Source organism: Lampetra planeri, chromosome 12 (assembly GCF_965212315.1).
Source record: "Lampetra planeri chromosome 12, kcLamPlan1.2.h2, whole genome shotgun sequence".
NCBI lineage: Eukaryota > Metazoa > Chordata > Hyperoartia > Petromyzontiformes > Petromyzontidae > Lampetra > Lampetra planeri.
This window is the reverse complement of record NC_136118.1, coordinates 133,739-148,524: the sequence shown is the minus strand read 5'-3', so window position 1 is coordinate 148,524 and position 14,786 is coordinate 133,739. Positions and strand designations below refer to the sequence as shown.

Genomic DNA, 14,786 nt, shown 5'->3' with positions numbered 1-14,786 from the left:
CTCCGAATTCACAGGGCCGATCTGTGGAGAAGGGGAATGTAGGCATTGCCACCGTCAGTGCTACTAAATTACAAACGGCATATTCATGTCAATTTCTCCTGATATTAGACGTGGAAGGCTGGGGAGCCCTAAAGGTTGGGGACCAGGGAAATTAATTGTGGGTAAGAAGAGGCATCCGGGCTTTTGGAGGCAATGGTCATTGAACCATCAGCCTGAGACCCAACTCCTTTTGGCCACATTGCTCTTTATTTTGTATATGTAAAACACCACTTTTTCCATTTGCAGTATATTATACACACGGTGTACGAGCATTACGCACAAATTATTATTGATATGCATTAAGTATTTGTTTTAATTAAAAACAAGAACATTCGTTTTTTTTCAATCTGCAAGTCTAATTATTCTGGATAATTATCAGCTTCAAATGAAACACGGGGCTCATGCTTAATGTTCAAATTGACAAAGAAATTAATAATAAATTAATAATGTAACATGTGTTTATCCACACATGCAAGTTATGAAGTAAATTTGCTGGACAAGCAATTTTACTGGTTGGAGCCATATTGAGCAACAGGACAGAGAGAATGGGGCTGATGCTGTGGAAGCAAAACATGGTTAATCAAATTCTGTTCACTGTCTCTCCTCGCGACAGTGGCAGGCTGAGTGGTGCTGGAACCATCACTGTAAGACTTTGAGGAACTGTGTTCCAGTCCTGGTGCTGTGGCATTCCTCTCTCCTGGGAATGGGTAAACGCAAGAACAGTCACAGTAGGTCAAGCCGATCCATCTTGAGACATATACACCCACCCAAATACATCCGTGTACCAAACGAAACTCGCACGAATGTGGCACACTGGCATTTCCTAAACTATGTTGAGAACGATTACAATGCGTTTGTTCTGCCGATTGTGATGTGCGGACAAAGCCACAGTCAGTGATACAATGGGAGGTGCAAGTGTAGCAGCTCCAAACCCGGTGGCACGAGTTCGATTCCTGCTCACGGCCAAAAATAATGACGAATATCTGAACCGGTCGCGGGCCTCCCCTAGGTAGACTCCGCCTCAAAGGAGTACTTGGTGCATTGTGTAAACATTGCCACTGGGAAGACAAAGGCGGTCGGGCATGGTGCTGGCCACCCACCCTCTCGTGTGCCGTGCCGGCCTTCATATAGGTGCTTGCTAACAGCACGTTCCCCAACAGTCTGTTCAGGCTATATGGGGGGATCTTTGTCATCTTTTGTGCAAGTGAAGGTTGCGTGCGGGCGCGTACGGCTTGAACGGGAGCACACGTTGGGAAGAGTGAGGGAATGCATCGCAGGGTATGCAGCCGGGCGGTCAACAGAATGCGGCGATCCCGCTCATCCTCCACCAAACCTGTGCAAGCATGCTTGGCGCACCTTTACAAGGACCGGCAGGCAGATGTCACCATCACGCTCGGGCGTGTCACCTGCACACGAAGTTAAGCTGAACCTTGAATGCAAATCACCTGTCCACAAGAGGTTTAAACATTTTCTTGCTGTGGTTTTCCCACCTGATGATGATTGCTTGTGTTGCGATCGAAACGTCGTGATTTTATTTATTTTATTTTATACTTACGTGACTTTATCGAAAGAACCAAGGAGTATGGATCCCTGCAGTCATGAAAACTTCAAATCTAGATTTATTTGGGTTAGATCGCGTAAATATAAATGAGTCGTTTAACCGTCACCACCAACCTGACACAGCCAATTAGTAAGGTTTGTCACGAAACAAAACGTATCAATTAGTTACTAGTTAAGCACACCTGTGTGTTTGAGAGTAAACCCACATTATTTACAATTCGAGTATGATGTTTCGCAGTTTGTTTTGTTTACGAAACAAACCTTACTAGTTAGCTGTGTCTGGTTGTGGTGGATTTAACGACACATTTATATTTACACGATCTAATCCAGAAACCTCTATTATGGTTAATATAGGTCGCGAAAGCCTATATGTTGAACACATCACCTGTGAAATTTATATTTAAAGCTTTCGTGACTGCAGGGATTAATATTCTTGGTTCTTTCGGTAAAGTCACGTAGAAGGGAAATAATAAAATAATAAAAATATAAAACAATACAGTGAGAATTTGTATTGTTTTATATTTTTGTTATTTTATTATTTCCCTTCTACGTGACTTTACCGAAAGAACCAATAATATAAATCACCTGTGATTGCAAAGTGCTTTTGCAACTCAAGTATTTTTCCACCTCAGACTAAGATTTAGTGTGAATAGGAATGTGACTGCAATGCTGTCTTTAATTGACTTATACTCTTACAGGCATGGACAGTGTGCTCGTGGTGTCCTCTGGGGCTGGATTTATAGAATCATTGGAGGATAGAAATGCATTTTCAGTGCCTGGCAGGGAAATGTTCGATTTTCAATAACAATTTAGGATCTTTTTGGAATTCAGTGTTCACATAATTGATATTATGTAATACCTAAACGTGTCTTCTCTGAGGTGATGATGCCTGATGCCATGCAACACCACTTTTGATGGGAAAAAAGTGCATGAGTGATGCAATGTGCGACCTCATTTCTTGTTATACTTTAGGATTAGTCCGAAACATTATTTTTTATCATTTGAAATGTCATGTCTATGTCTGAATTTAAGTTAATCTTAACAACATACGTGCATTTTTTTGTGCCTAGGAAAGAGTTTTGGATGTATATCTTTTGGATTTTCTTGAAAAAGGGTCTTTAGATTACTAGGGAAATAGGTAGTTAGAAACAGTACATATAATTATGTGTATTATTTGCTACTGCTGAGGTGAAGCCCGGCTGAGTGATGCATTACCTGCATTTGTTGCAGCTCTCCTTGGTGGGCATCCTGCTCCTTGCACGTCCTCTGCATTGCTTCCCTCAGTTGTGAAACCTCCAAGGCGCGCACTGCTTACACCACGCACGCACAACAGGTAGAGCCTACACACAGGTACAGGATTGCAAGGGGCTTGAGGCAGATGGGAAGATCTGCGAGAGCTATGGCTTGTGGGGTGTTGAGGGCGCCCATCACCTGGTTGGCCGGGCTATGGTAACACGACAAGTGGATTACTTTCAATCTCTACAGGAATTGTTACCCTCTTCACTTGCATTGGGTTTCTCCGAGTACTTTGCTTTCCTTCCACACGTATGAACACTCATTAATGGAGTTGGCCAAACACAATATATAAGGCTTAGACAAATTTCGGTCCCGGTTCTGCATTCCCACTTACCTGTGCTTCCCGCGGCTCTGAATCTTGTGTAAACTGCACACGTTACACATTTTGAACGGTTTTAAATTACGTAAGGTGTCCGCGATAAGGCACTTGCTTTCGAAGCACAGAGTTGCGCTTGAACATCCGGCATGTAAATTCATTGGTTCGAATCTATTTGTATCACCATACATTCAGTGAATCGTGATTGCAAGAATACATAATTGATGAGTTAAGTAAAAACATGCAAAATATTGACGGCCATCTTTAAGCTAATGGCATGAACGAAAGAGACAATACTGTACAAGGTGTAAAAGAAAAAATTATATGGATGCTAATGTTAACCCAAAATCATGAAAATTGGGTGAGGCAATGAATCATAACATGATTAATATGAACATACACAATTATAAATGTTTAAAACTTGATCACACGTGATTTTGTAAACTTGATGTAATGTATGATGTAAGGTTTACGTGTTACAGTTTAACAGGCTATGTGTGGGAGTATGCACTGTGCAGTATGTTAAGACATGGTGACGTGGCCCAGTGGTAGCTTGTTCCAATAATATGTGGTTTAAATCCAACAGGTCGCCCTCTTTAATACTGCTATATTAACCATGCAATACACACCGTCTATACACAGTGGACATTAAAGAAGAGTAGGCCTTTTAATGACAGTGTCAATTTCTAAATTAGAAAGAAATACTCGCAAATTATTTAATTGGGAAATATAGCAAGCATTGCCCCCTACTGCAAAAACCTGGCAAGACCCTCCTGAAAAAGTCTTGGAACTCAGCGAGGCTTTTTTTGGTAAACAAGCGTAGATATAATGATAATAATAAGGATGCGTTTTGTGAAGTGCATATGTGGTGTGCAAAGGGTAGTGCTGTATGCTGGGCATATACTGACGGTGGGCTTACTTCTAGATTTTTGCCTGCAGGAGGGGCAGGTTGAGAGATGAGTAAAGGTCAGATCTGGGGGGGGGAGGGCTGCTCTGGGAGCCTGTGCTCCTGTACATAACTCTCTTCTTCTTCTCGGCTATCCCCTCACAGTTCTCCTCCCCTTTGTTATCTTCGCCGCTATCATCTTCACCTGCTCCATGCTGCTGAACTGCTTCCGTTGCATCCTTTCTGAACTCCCCTGATATTCAAACAACGACAAGTACACAGCAACATGTGACAGTTAGCACAGAGGGCATGTCCCGTATACAGTACCTTAACCACCCTTGAAAACAAGATATATTATTTCACAATTAGTTTGATATAGTGCCCTTTACACCAGGGCATCTCAGAGTGCTTTACACGAGATTAGCAACTTACATCACATCTCAAGCATTTTCTTGGTTCTTTCGGTAAAGTCACGTCGAAAGGAAATAATAAAATAAAAAAATAAAAACATTATAAAATGCAATTCTCACGACGTTTCGGCCACAACGCAAGCAGCCGTCCTCAGGTGAAGAACAGGGCTGTCGGAAAGACAGCATCTGAATGAACATCACCAAGCTTGGTAGCGTATATTTAAGCTGAGTTAGAGGAGGAGGCCGCCTTGACAAAGGAATTTGCATATCAACAGAGGAATTTAGCTAATTTATGGAAAATGCAGATATGGGATTAGTCACTACTTGTGGAATGTGTAGGTGGTGGGGGGGGGTCTCAAAGTCATATTATGCTCGTGTATTTTGTAGGATTAGCAGTAATAAAGGGAGGAAGCAAGATTAGCAGTAATAAAGGGAGGGAATTTTAATAGTAAGGAGCTGCAGCAGCAAACCACCACGTAAAAAACTAAAATATAAACTACATCAATATCATCAATATACTCAATATACTCTCCAATAAGCTGAGCTACTAACAGTAAGTCATACATTACAAATCTATGTCGCAAAAAATATAATATGCCTCCAGCTAAACTTTTTTCTTACATCACACGGATATACCCCGTACTATATACTGCCAGAGACAAACCCAACATTAAATTAAACACTGCATTACTATACACCACATTAGACTATACATTGTAATATTACACTATGTATTATTCTACCCACCCTACTGTATACCACTCTGCTGTATATTCACTATACAATTACGATACTAAAGCTTTCGTGACTGCAGGGATTCATCTTCTTGGTTCTTTCGGTAAAGTCACGTAGAAGGGAAGTAATAAAATAATACAAATAAAACATAATACAATAATTCTCACGACGTTTCGGCCACAACGCAAGCAGCCGTCCTCAGGTGAAGAATGAAACACCACCAAGCTTGGAGCGTATATTTAAGTTGGGTTGGAGGGGGGGAAGAAGAGCGCCTTGACAAAAGAATTTGCATATCAAGAGGAATTTAGCATATTTATGGGAAATGCGTAGGAGGTGGGCGGGGGGTTTTCAAAGTCATATTATGCCCATGCATTATGCAGGATTAGCAGCATCAAAGGGAGGGGATGGGGGTAGCATTAACAAAGGGAAGGAATGTTAATAGTATGTAGCTGCAGTTACTAAACAACCACGTAAACAAAGGAAGTATAAACTACATAGTATCATCAGTATACTAAATATACTCTCCAATAAGCTGAGCTACTAACAGTAAGTAATACATTACAATTCTATGTCGCAAAAAATATAATATGCTTCCAGCTAAACTTTTTTCTCTTACATCACACGGGTCTACCCCGTACTATATACTACCATAGACAAACCCAACCTTAAATTACATACTGTATTACTATATACCACTCTATACCTTCGTCTATAATATTACCCTAAGTATTATTCTACCCACCCTACTGTATACCACACTGCTGTATATTCACTATACAATTACGATACTGAATATTACCTTATACATTGTATTAAACATTACAATTTTATACTATTTATACAATCTGCTATACACTATACCATTGACCGTCGCGTGAAAGATACTAAGAGGAAGCAACGACATATGTCAATGGGAGAGTAGATGAGGGAGACTTGCAGCAGAGCAAAGAATCCATTTCCTGTGGTGAATACAAGATATATAGTCAATGCCAAAGTTCCTGTACCTGACACCATCGCAATCATTGAAGACTTGGTTCATCAAGGACTGAATACTGGGGTACCCCCCCTGGTGAGACACTGCTTAACCAATACATACTTCACCTGGAATGGAACTTTCTACAAACAAACTGAGGGCACCCCAATGGGCTCCCCCCTATCTCCGGTTGTAGCCAACGTTTTCATGGAGAAATTTGAGACTGACGCCATCCAGATGCCACTCTACGCCCGACCTTATGGAAGAGGTACGTAGATTACACTTTTGTCATCTGGCCACATGGCCGGCCTGCTCTAGACCAATTCCTTGACCACATCAATTCCATACACCCAGCCATCATATTCACCATGGAAGTCGAAAAAGATGGCAAGCTACCTTTTTTGGATGTCTTAATTAAAAGGAGACCTGATGGTTCAATGAGCCATTCTGTCTACAGGAAAGCCACCCATACGGATGCTTACCTAAAACTGGATTCCCACCACCATCCATCCCAGAAGAACTCCCTCATCAAGACTCTATACCATAGAGCCCAATGCATCTTCGACCAGGAACACATTGCCATTGAACTCTAACACGTACGCCAAGCTCTTAAGGCTAATGGTTACTCCGACTACACAATCCGCAAAGCCATCACTCCAACCATCAAGAAGGATCCTGTTGAGGAGCCTTTCAAAACTATCACCTTACCCTACATTGCTGGGGTCACAAAAAAGATCTCCAAAATCCTGATTAAACACAAGATCCAGGTCCGATTCAACACAGTACATACAATCCGTGATCTGGTCCCGTCTGTAAAAGATGTGGTTCCAGACATACAGTACCCTGGCGTCTACAAACTAAGTTGCCTCTGTGGTAGCAGTTACATTGGAGAAACCAAACGACATGTCTCGGACCGCATCCGTGAACCTAAAGAAGACCTGAAACACGGTAGGACAAACACCTCAGCCGTGGCAGATCACTGTTACAATTCAGTGGGCTCACATGACATTGACTTCTCCAAGACAGAGGTTCTCTACAAGCCATCTGGCTACCATGAAAGATTCGTTCATGAGGCGATCCACATATACAAACACAGAGACAATTTCAACCGAGAAGATGGATTCTGGCTCAGCAATCATTGGAAGGACGTAATAAACCATTTCGGATCTTAACTGATTGTGTTCACGTTTACGGTGACTTTCAGACCACAGTCCACTCACTGGCATTGACTATATATGTTCTATTCACCACAGGAAATGGATTCTTTGCTTCGCTGCAAGTCTCCCTTCACCACTCTCCCATTGACATATTTCGTTGCTTCCTCTTAGTATCTTTCACGCGACGTCAATGGTATAGTGTATAGCAGATTGTATAAAAAGTATAAAATTGTAATGTTTAATACAATGTATAAGGTAATATACAGTATCGTAATTGTATAGTGAATATACAGCAGTGTGGTATACAGTAGGGTGGGTAGAATAATACTTAGGGTAATATTATAGACGAAGGTATAGAATGGTGTATAGTAATACAGTATATAATTTAATGTTGGAGTTGTCTATGGTAGTATATAGTACGGGGTAGACCCGTGTGATGTAAGAGAAAAAAGTTTAGCTGGAAGCATATTATATTTTTTGCGACATAGAATTGTAATGTATTACTTACTGTTAGTAGCTCAGCTTATTGGAGAGTATATTTAGTATACGGATGATACTATGAAGTTTATACTTTCGTTTTTTACGTGGTTGTTTAGTAACTGCAGCTACATACTATTAACATTCCTTCCCTTTGTTAATGCTACCCCCATCCCCTCCCTTTGATGCTGCTAATCCTGCATAATGCATGGGCATAATATGACTTTGAAAACCCCCCGCCCACCTCCTACGCATTTCCCATAAATATGATAAATTGCTCTTGATATGCAAATTATTTTGTCAAGGCGGTCTTCTTCCCCTCCTCCAACCCAGCTAAATATACGCTCCAAGCTTGGTGGTGTTTCATTCTTTACCTGAGGACGGCTGCTTGCGTTGTGGCCGAAACGTCGTGAGAATTATTTGATTATGTTTTATTTGTATTATTTTATTACTTCCCTTCTACGTGACTTTACCGAAAAACCAAGAAAATTACGGTACTATTTAATACCTTATACATTATATTAAACATTACACTTTTATACTATTTATTGTTATACAATCTGCTATACACTATACCATTGACCATCGCGTGAAAGGTACTAAGAGGAAGCAACAAAGTATGTCAATGAGGGAGTGGTGAAACGAGACTTGCAGCGGAGCAAAGACTCCATTCCCTGCGGAGAATACAAAAGATATATAGTCAATGCCAGTGAGTGGACTGCGGTCTGAAAGTCACCGTAAACGTGAACACAATCAGTTAAGACCCGAAATGGTTTATCACGTCCTTCCAATGATTGCTGAGCCAGAATCCATTTTCTCGGTTGAAATTGTCTCTGTGTTTGTATATGTGGATCGCCTCATGAACGAATCTCTCATGGTAGCCAGATGGCTTGCAGAGAACCTCTGTCTTGGAGAAGTCAATGTCATGTGAGCCCACTGAATTATAACAGTGATCTGCCACGGCTGAGGTGTTTGTCCTACCGTGTTTCAGGTCTGCTTTACGTCCACGGATGTGGTCCCAGACATGACGTTTTGTTTCTCCAATGTAACTGCTACCACACAGGCAACTTAGTTTGTAGATGCCAGGGTACTGTATGTTTGGAACCACATCTTTTACAGACGGGACCAGATCACGGATTTTATGTACTGTGTTGAATCGGACCTGGATCTTGTGTTTATTCAGGATTTTGGAGATCTTTTTTGTCACCCCCTCAATGTAGGGTAAGGTGATGGTTTTGAATGGCTCCTCAACAGGATCCTTCTTGATGGTTGGAGTAATGGCTGTGCGGATTGTGTAGTTGGAGTAACCATTAGCCTTGAGAGCTTGGCGTACGTGCTTGAGTTCACTGGCAATGTGTTCCTGGTCGGATGAGGGAATTCTTCTGGGATGGATGGTGGTGGGAAACCGGTTTTAGGTAAGCATCCGTATGGGTAGCTTTAATGTAGACAGAGTGGCTCATTGAACCATCAGGTCTCCTTTTAATTAGGACATCCAAAAAGGGTAGCTTGCCATCTTTTTCGACTTCCATGGTGAATCTGATGGCTGGGTGTATGGAATTGATGTGGTCGAGGAATTGGTCTAGAGCAGGCCGGCCATGTGGCCAGATGACAAAAGTGTCATCTACGTACCTCTTCCATAAGGTTGGGCATAGAGTGGCAGTCTGGATGGCGTCAGTCTCAAATTTCTCCATGAAAACGTTGGCTACAACCGGAGATAGGGGGGAGCCCATTGGGGTGCCCTCAATTTGTTTGTAGAAAGTTCCATTCCCCTGGCTACCATGAGAGATTCGTTCATGAGGCAATCCACATATACAAACGCAGAGACAATTTCAACCGAGAAGATGGATTCTGGCTCAGCAATCATTATGTAATAAAAGACTCCGTCAGGCACTGCTGGTCTCCGCTTGTCTTTTATTCAGGTTCTCCTCCGCACCCCACTGGTCTCCTCCATGGACCAGCGTCGTCTCTCGCGCGCCCCGCGCGCGCTTCCTCCTCAGCTCCTCCACTCATCCTCACACCCCGCTGGTCCTGACAAGGGACCAGCGTCTCCTCTCGCGTGCCACGCGCGCTCCTCTCGCGTGCCCCGCACGCTCCTCTCTCGTGCCACGCACGCTCCTCTCGCGTGCCACGCACGCTCCTCTCTCGTGCCACGCACGCTCCTCTCGCGTGCCACGCACGCTCCTCTCGCGTGCGCCGCACGCTCGTCCGTCAGCTCCTTCTCCCGCTCCGTACACCGCTGGCCGACGGTGTGCCGAAGCCCCATCAGCCACGTGGCTGATGGCGCGGCGGCCACCCAACGTGGTCCCGCTTCTTCACTCCATCAACTGGCCTCGATCTCTTCCGGGCTCCTCTCTATAACCTCTCTCCCACATGACCCTGACTTCTCCCTTCCGGATCGTCAGATCCGGCTTTCCCATACTGCCCTGCTGGCTCCACCTCCATTCACCTCGCTTCCCATTGGAGCCGAGGTGAACGGCGGCCCCTCTCACACGCCCCCCATACCGGGATCCGCCACCAATGCCCCGAGTCGTGTGATTGGGCCAGAGTCCAGCAGCAACCCCATTTATGCTCGCATTACAATTAGAAGGACGTGATAAACCATTTCGGGTCTTAACTGATTGTGTTCACGTTTATGGTGACTTTCAGACCGCAGTCCACTCACTGGCATTGACTATATATTTTTTCATCTTCTTGGTTCTTTCGGTAAAGTCACGTAGAAGGGAAGTAATAAAATAATAAAAATAAAACATAATAAAATAATTCTCACGACGTTTCGGCCACAACGCAAGCAGCCGTCCTCAGGTGAAGACCAGGTCTGTCGGGGAGACAGCGTCTGAATAAAACAACACCACGCTTGGAGTGTATATTTAAGCTGGGTTGGAAGTGGGGAAGGGCGCCTTGACAAAATAATTTGCATATCAATAGGAATTTAGCATATTTATGGGAAATGCAGGTATGTGATTAGTGCTACTTGTGAAATGTGTAGGAGGTGGGCGAGGGGTTTCAAAGTCATATTATGCCCGTGCATTATGCAGGATTAGCAGCATCAAGATATATAGTCATGCCAGTGAGTAACCGTAAACGTGAACACAATCAGTTGAGATCCGAAATGGTTTATTACGTCCTTCCAATGATTGCTGAGCCAGAATATATATATCTTTTGTATTCTCCGCAGGGAATGGAGTCTTTGCTCCGCTGCAAGTCTCTTGTCACCACTCTCTCATTGACATATTTCGTTGCTTCCTCTTAGTACCTTTCACGCGGCGGTCAATGGTATAGTGTATAGCAGATTGCATAATATAAATAGTATAAAAGTGTAATGTTTAATATAATGTATAAGGTAATATATAGTATCGTAATTGTATAGTGAATATACAGCAGTGTGGTATACAGTAGGGTGGGTAGAATAATACATAGTGTAATATTACAATGTATAGTCTAAGGTGGTGTATAGTAACGCAGTGTATAATTTAATGTTGGGTTTGTCTATGGCAGTGTATAGTACGGGGTACATCCGTGTGATGTAAGAAAAAAGTTTAGCTGGAGGCATATTATATTTTATGCGACATAGAAGTGTAATGTATGACTTACTGTTTGTAGCTCAGCTTATTGGAGAGTATCTATATATATAAAATCGCAAATCTGTCTGTCTGTCTGTGTGTGTGTCTGTGTGTCGCCGGACCATACGCAGTTTCATTGGACGAAATGTGAGAGATTTGCGAGACACGATTGGTCCGTTTGGTTTTCCTAGCGCTGCGATTGGCCCGTTCATCGAGGGCGTGGCGGAGTAGCGCTGTTGGTAGCGCCCTCGCTTCCCATGCCAAAGGTCGCGGGATCGATCCCCGCGTCCTTCACAGGCGAATATATTTTTTAATATATTTTTTAAATCCTTTATATTAAGTTCGCTGCCACGCATATAAAGAATGTATAGTGAAAAACTTTGTTTTTACGGGTTATACTTATTATTTATTACTGCAGAGCACCCCAGGAGATCGTGGCTGGGGGGGGGGGGGGGGGGGGCAGGGGTAGCAGCCCAACCCCAGCCTGCCAAGGTGACACCTTGGCCGGCTGGGTAATCTAGGCGAGGCCGGAGACTCTGCACGGGACTAGGCCTCACCACGCCACTCTGACAGGTGAGTACTTTGTGCTATACAGTCCATAAATACTGCTATAGAGTCAGCATGTACTGCTGTAATCATAGCAGATACCACCACAGTATGCACTGCTGCAGTGAAAGCAGGTACCACCACAGTCAGTACGCACTGCAGTTACATTATTAAGAGTAGTTTTGAAATATTTTTAAAACCCGGGCAACGCCGGGTACTTCCTGCTAGTATTGAGTATATTGATGATATTGATGTAGTTTATATTTTAGTTTTTTACGTGGTGGTTTGGCTGCTGCATCTCCTTACTATTAAAATTCCCTCCCTTGATTACTGCTAATCCTACTTCCTCCATTTATTACTGCTAATCCTACATAATACACAAGCATAATATGACTTTGAGACCCCCCCCCCCCCACCACCTACACATTCCACAATTAGTGACTAATCCCATATCTGCATTTTCCATAAATTTGCTAAATCCCTTTGTTGATATGCAAATCCCTTTGTCAAGGCGCCCTCCTCCTCTAATCCAGCTTAAATATACGCTGCCAAGCTTGGTGGTGTTTATTCAGACGCTGTCTTTCCGACAGCCTTGTTCTTCACCTGAGGACGGCTGCTTACGTTGTGGCCAAAACGTCGTGAGAATTGTATTTTATTATGTTCTATTTTTATTATTTTATTATTTCCCTTCTACGTGACTTTACTGAAAGAACCAAGAAGATGAATCCCTGCAGTCACGAAAGCTTTAAATCGAAATATCAAGCATTTTCAAAAGGGCTTCCCGCAGTGGCAGCTATCCCTGTGGGAACAAGGTGACTTAGCAGCTGGCCTAGAAGTGGGAATTAGTCTCCCAGTCAGGAGCGATGACAGTTACTTGAAAATCAATTGAGTAATTTGCGGGTAATTTTATGAATATGGTTTTTGTTTTTTACCATGACAATGGGACGCAATGGCCCACTTGTTTCAAACGACATCAGGTGGATCTGTAACGTCCAGTGTGAAGCAGACAGCACATTCGTTATTGTTAATACACCTGCAGTAATAACCAGGATGGCCACTGTGTTCGAACTGTGAACCTTTGCAAGAACTGGTAACCGCTGGGCTATGTATATACTTTTTAGTATTTTGTGTATCTCAAATTTCAATGATGTAATGTTATTTTTACACGCACAGCGCTCTGTGATGATTGTATTGTGAAGGGCGCTATATTAAATAACGTTTGATTGATTCAAATACTGTGGTTTTCTATACAGCCGAGCTTCTCCAGCTGTGAATGTGCAGGGTCTGCACCAGCGGTGTGTGAGCCTGTACCAGTAAGATTGAGCAGGTGCTGCCGTCCGTACAGGTGCTCACGCTTGTTGTGCAGCTCGTGCAAATCCTCACTCTCATCAGCCTGGTGAGACAACGCACAATTTGCCGTTTAATGTGAGAGCCTACTACTCATAAATGTTGTGCTGTGCCCAGCCCGGTGGAAGAGTAACTCTGTGAGACCAAGTTGGAATGCGTACCTCCACTTGTGAGAGCAGACATGAAATTCCATCATCCCGATTTGTGCCAGAAGGGTCTTCATCTACATTACGTACACGCTAATCAGATGTTAGATGTTTTTATGGGCAACAACTTGAGTCTGAACGAGCTGCAAGAAAATTACTTTGTACACTGTTCTTATTGAAACGTGTACAACATTGTAGCAGAGAACAACTGTCATGGTCATATGTAAACCAATATGGCTGGAATGTAATGGTGCAGAGGTAAAGTTGCTGGTTAAAGATGTATATGCATGACTGTTGTACAAAGAAGCTTCATTCCTCTCGTATGAATGCATTTATTTAATATCATGGAACATTATGTTAGCTTACTTATTCCAAGATCAATATGTACTTCTGGGAAATGTAAAAATGGTCCTGGCACTCGACCATTGAGGCAAAATACAAGCACGGAGGTGATTTAGCACAGGAGAGGGAATGTTCCAACCCTCCCGTTATCACCTGTCGGTCCTGGGGAGGCAGCATTGACCACCGACTGCCCAACATTCGAATTATTTCCGTGAAGGGGAGGGCAGGATTCTGAGCCTTCAAATTCTTGCTTTGGGCATATAGGAACAGCGTGTACCTGTGACCGAAATTCCTGCGCACACGCGACAGTGTATCGTTAGCGAGTAGTCTACAACACAAGCACAACGCTCGCACGCATGTGCTTATCATGTCATATCGCATGACCCTTCAAAACTGTTGCAAGACCTGCTCTAATTTGGTGCAGTGCCTTGTTATACCCCGTAGTTGCTGCAGAGCTGCTCGGGAGCGTACCCTGTTGTGGGAGCGTGCAGAGTTGTGTTCCATGGCTGTCCCCGACTGGGCTTCGTTGGGTGTGGGAGGTAAGGTATGTCTAAGTTTTTTGGAGGATTGTTGAACCCCAAGCGTCGTCCAGGAGTAGTGGAGTGACGCGTGTGCCCCGGGCTCCTCCTTAGGCGTCATGCAGTTGGAGCAAAGCTCGGGTCTGGCTCGCGTGGGGCCCTGGGGCTGTGGGTGTCAGCTACAGCAGGCCCGGCATGTACACAGTGACTCCCTCACCGCTCCCCTGCAAACACACGAGCCTGGTCCAGGCACAGCACGACTCCTCCATATACCACGGCACTCTTCCATATGTAGTGTGGGTTTTTACGAGAATGGAGACGAACGGTTGGAGGCAACACGTTTATTAACAATGGCAACGATACAGCAAGTAGCACACCATTAACACTTCAAGGGGTTACGGCCCGTTCACGCGCTGCCTAAGGAGGTATCGCCTCCAGGCTGACATGCCCTACTACTGGGGCCACGGTCTCTGGGTGC

At 43.7% G+C, this 14,786-nt stretch overlaps 1 protein-coding gene across 1 annotated transcript in view; it reads right to left on the bottom strand.

Moving 5' to 3' along the window:
• JAKMIP1 (janus kinase and microtubule interacting protein 1) overlaps positions 1-14,294 on the bottom strand; it is a 60,421-nt gene extending 46,127 nt beyond the window's left edge. The window contains exons 1-3 of the mRNA XM_078599707.1: positions 14,262-14,294; positions 13,267-13,348; positions 2,815-2,906 (exon numbers count right to left, since the gene is read on the bottom strand). Of these exons, the coding sequence (XP_078455833.1) occupies positions 2,815-2,906; positions 13,267-13,348; positions 14,262-14,294 (207 nt within the window). The remainder of the gene's footprint in view (positions 1-2,814; positions 2,907-13,266; positions 13,349-14,261) is intronic.
• Between the last annotated feature and the right edge of the window lie 492 nt (positions 14,295-14,786).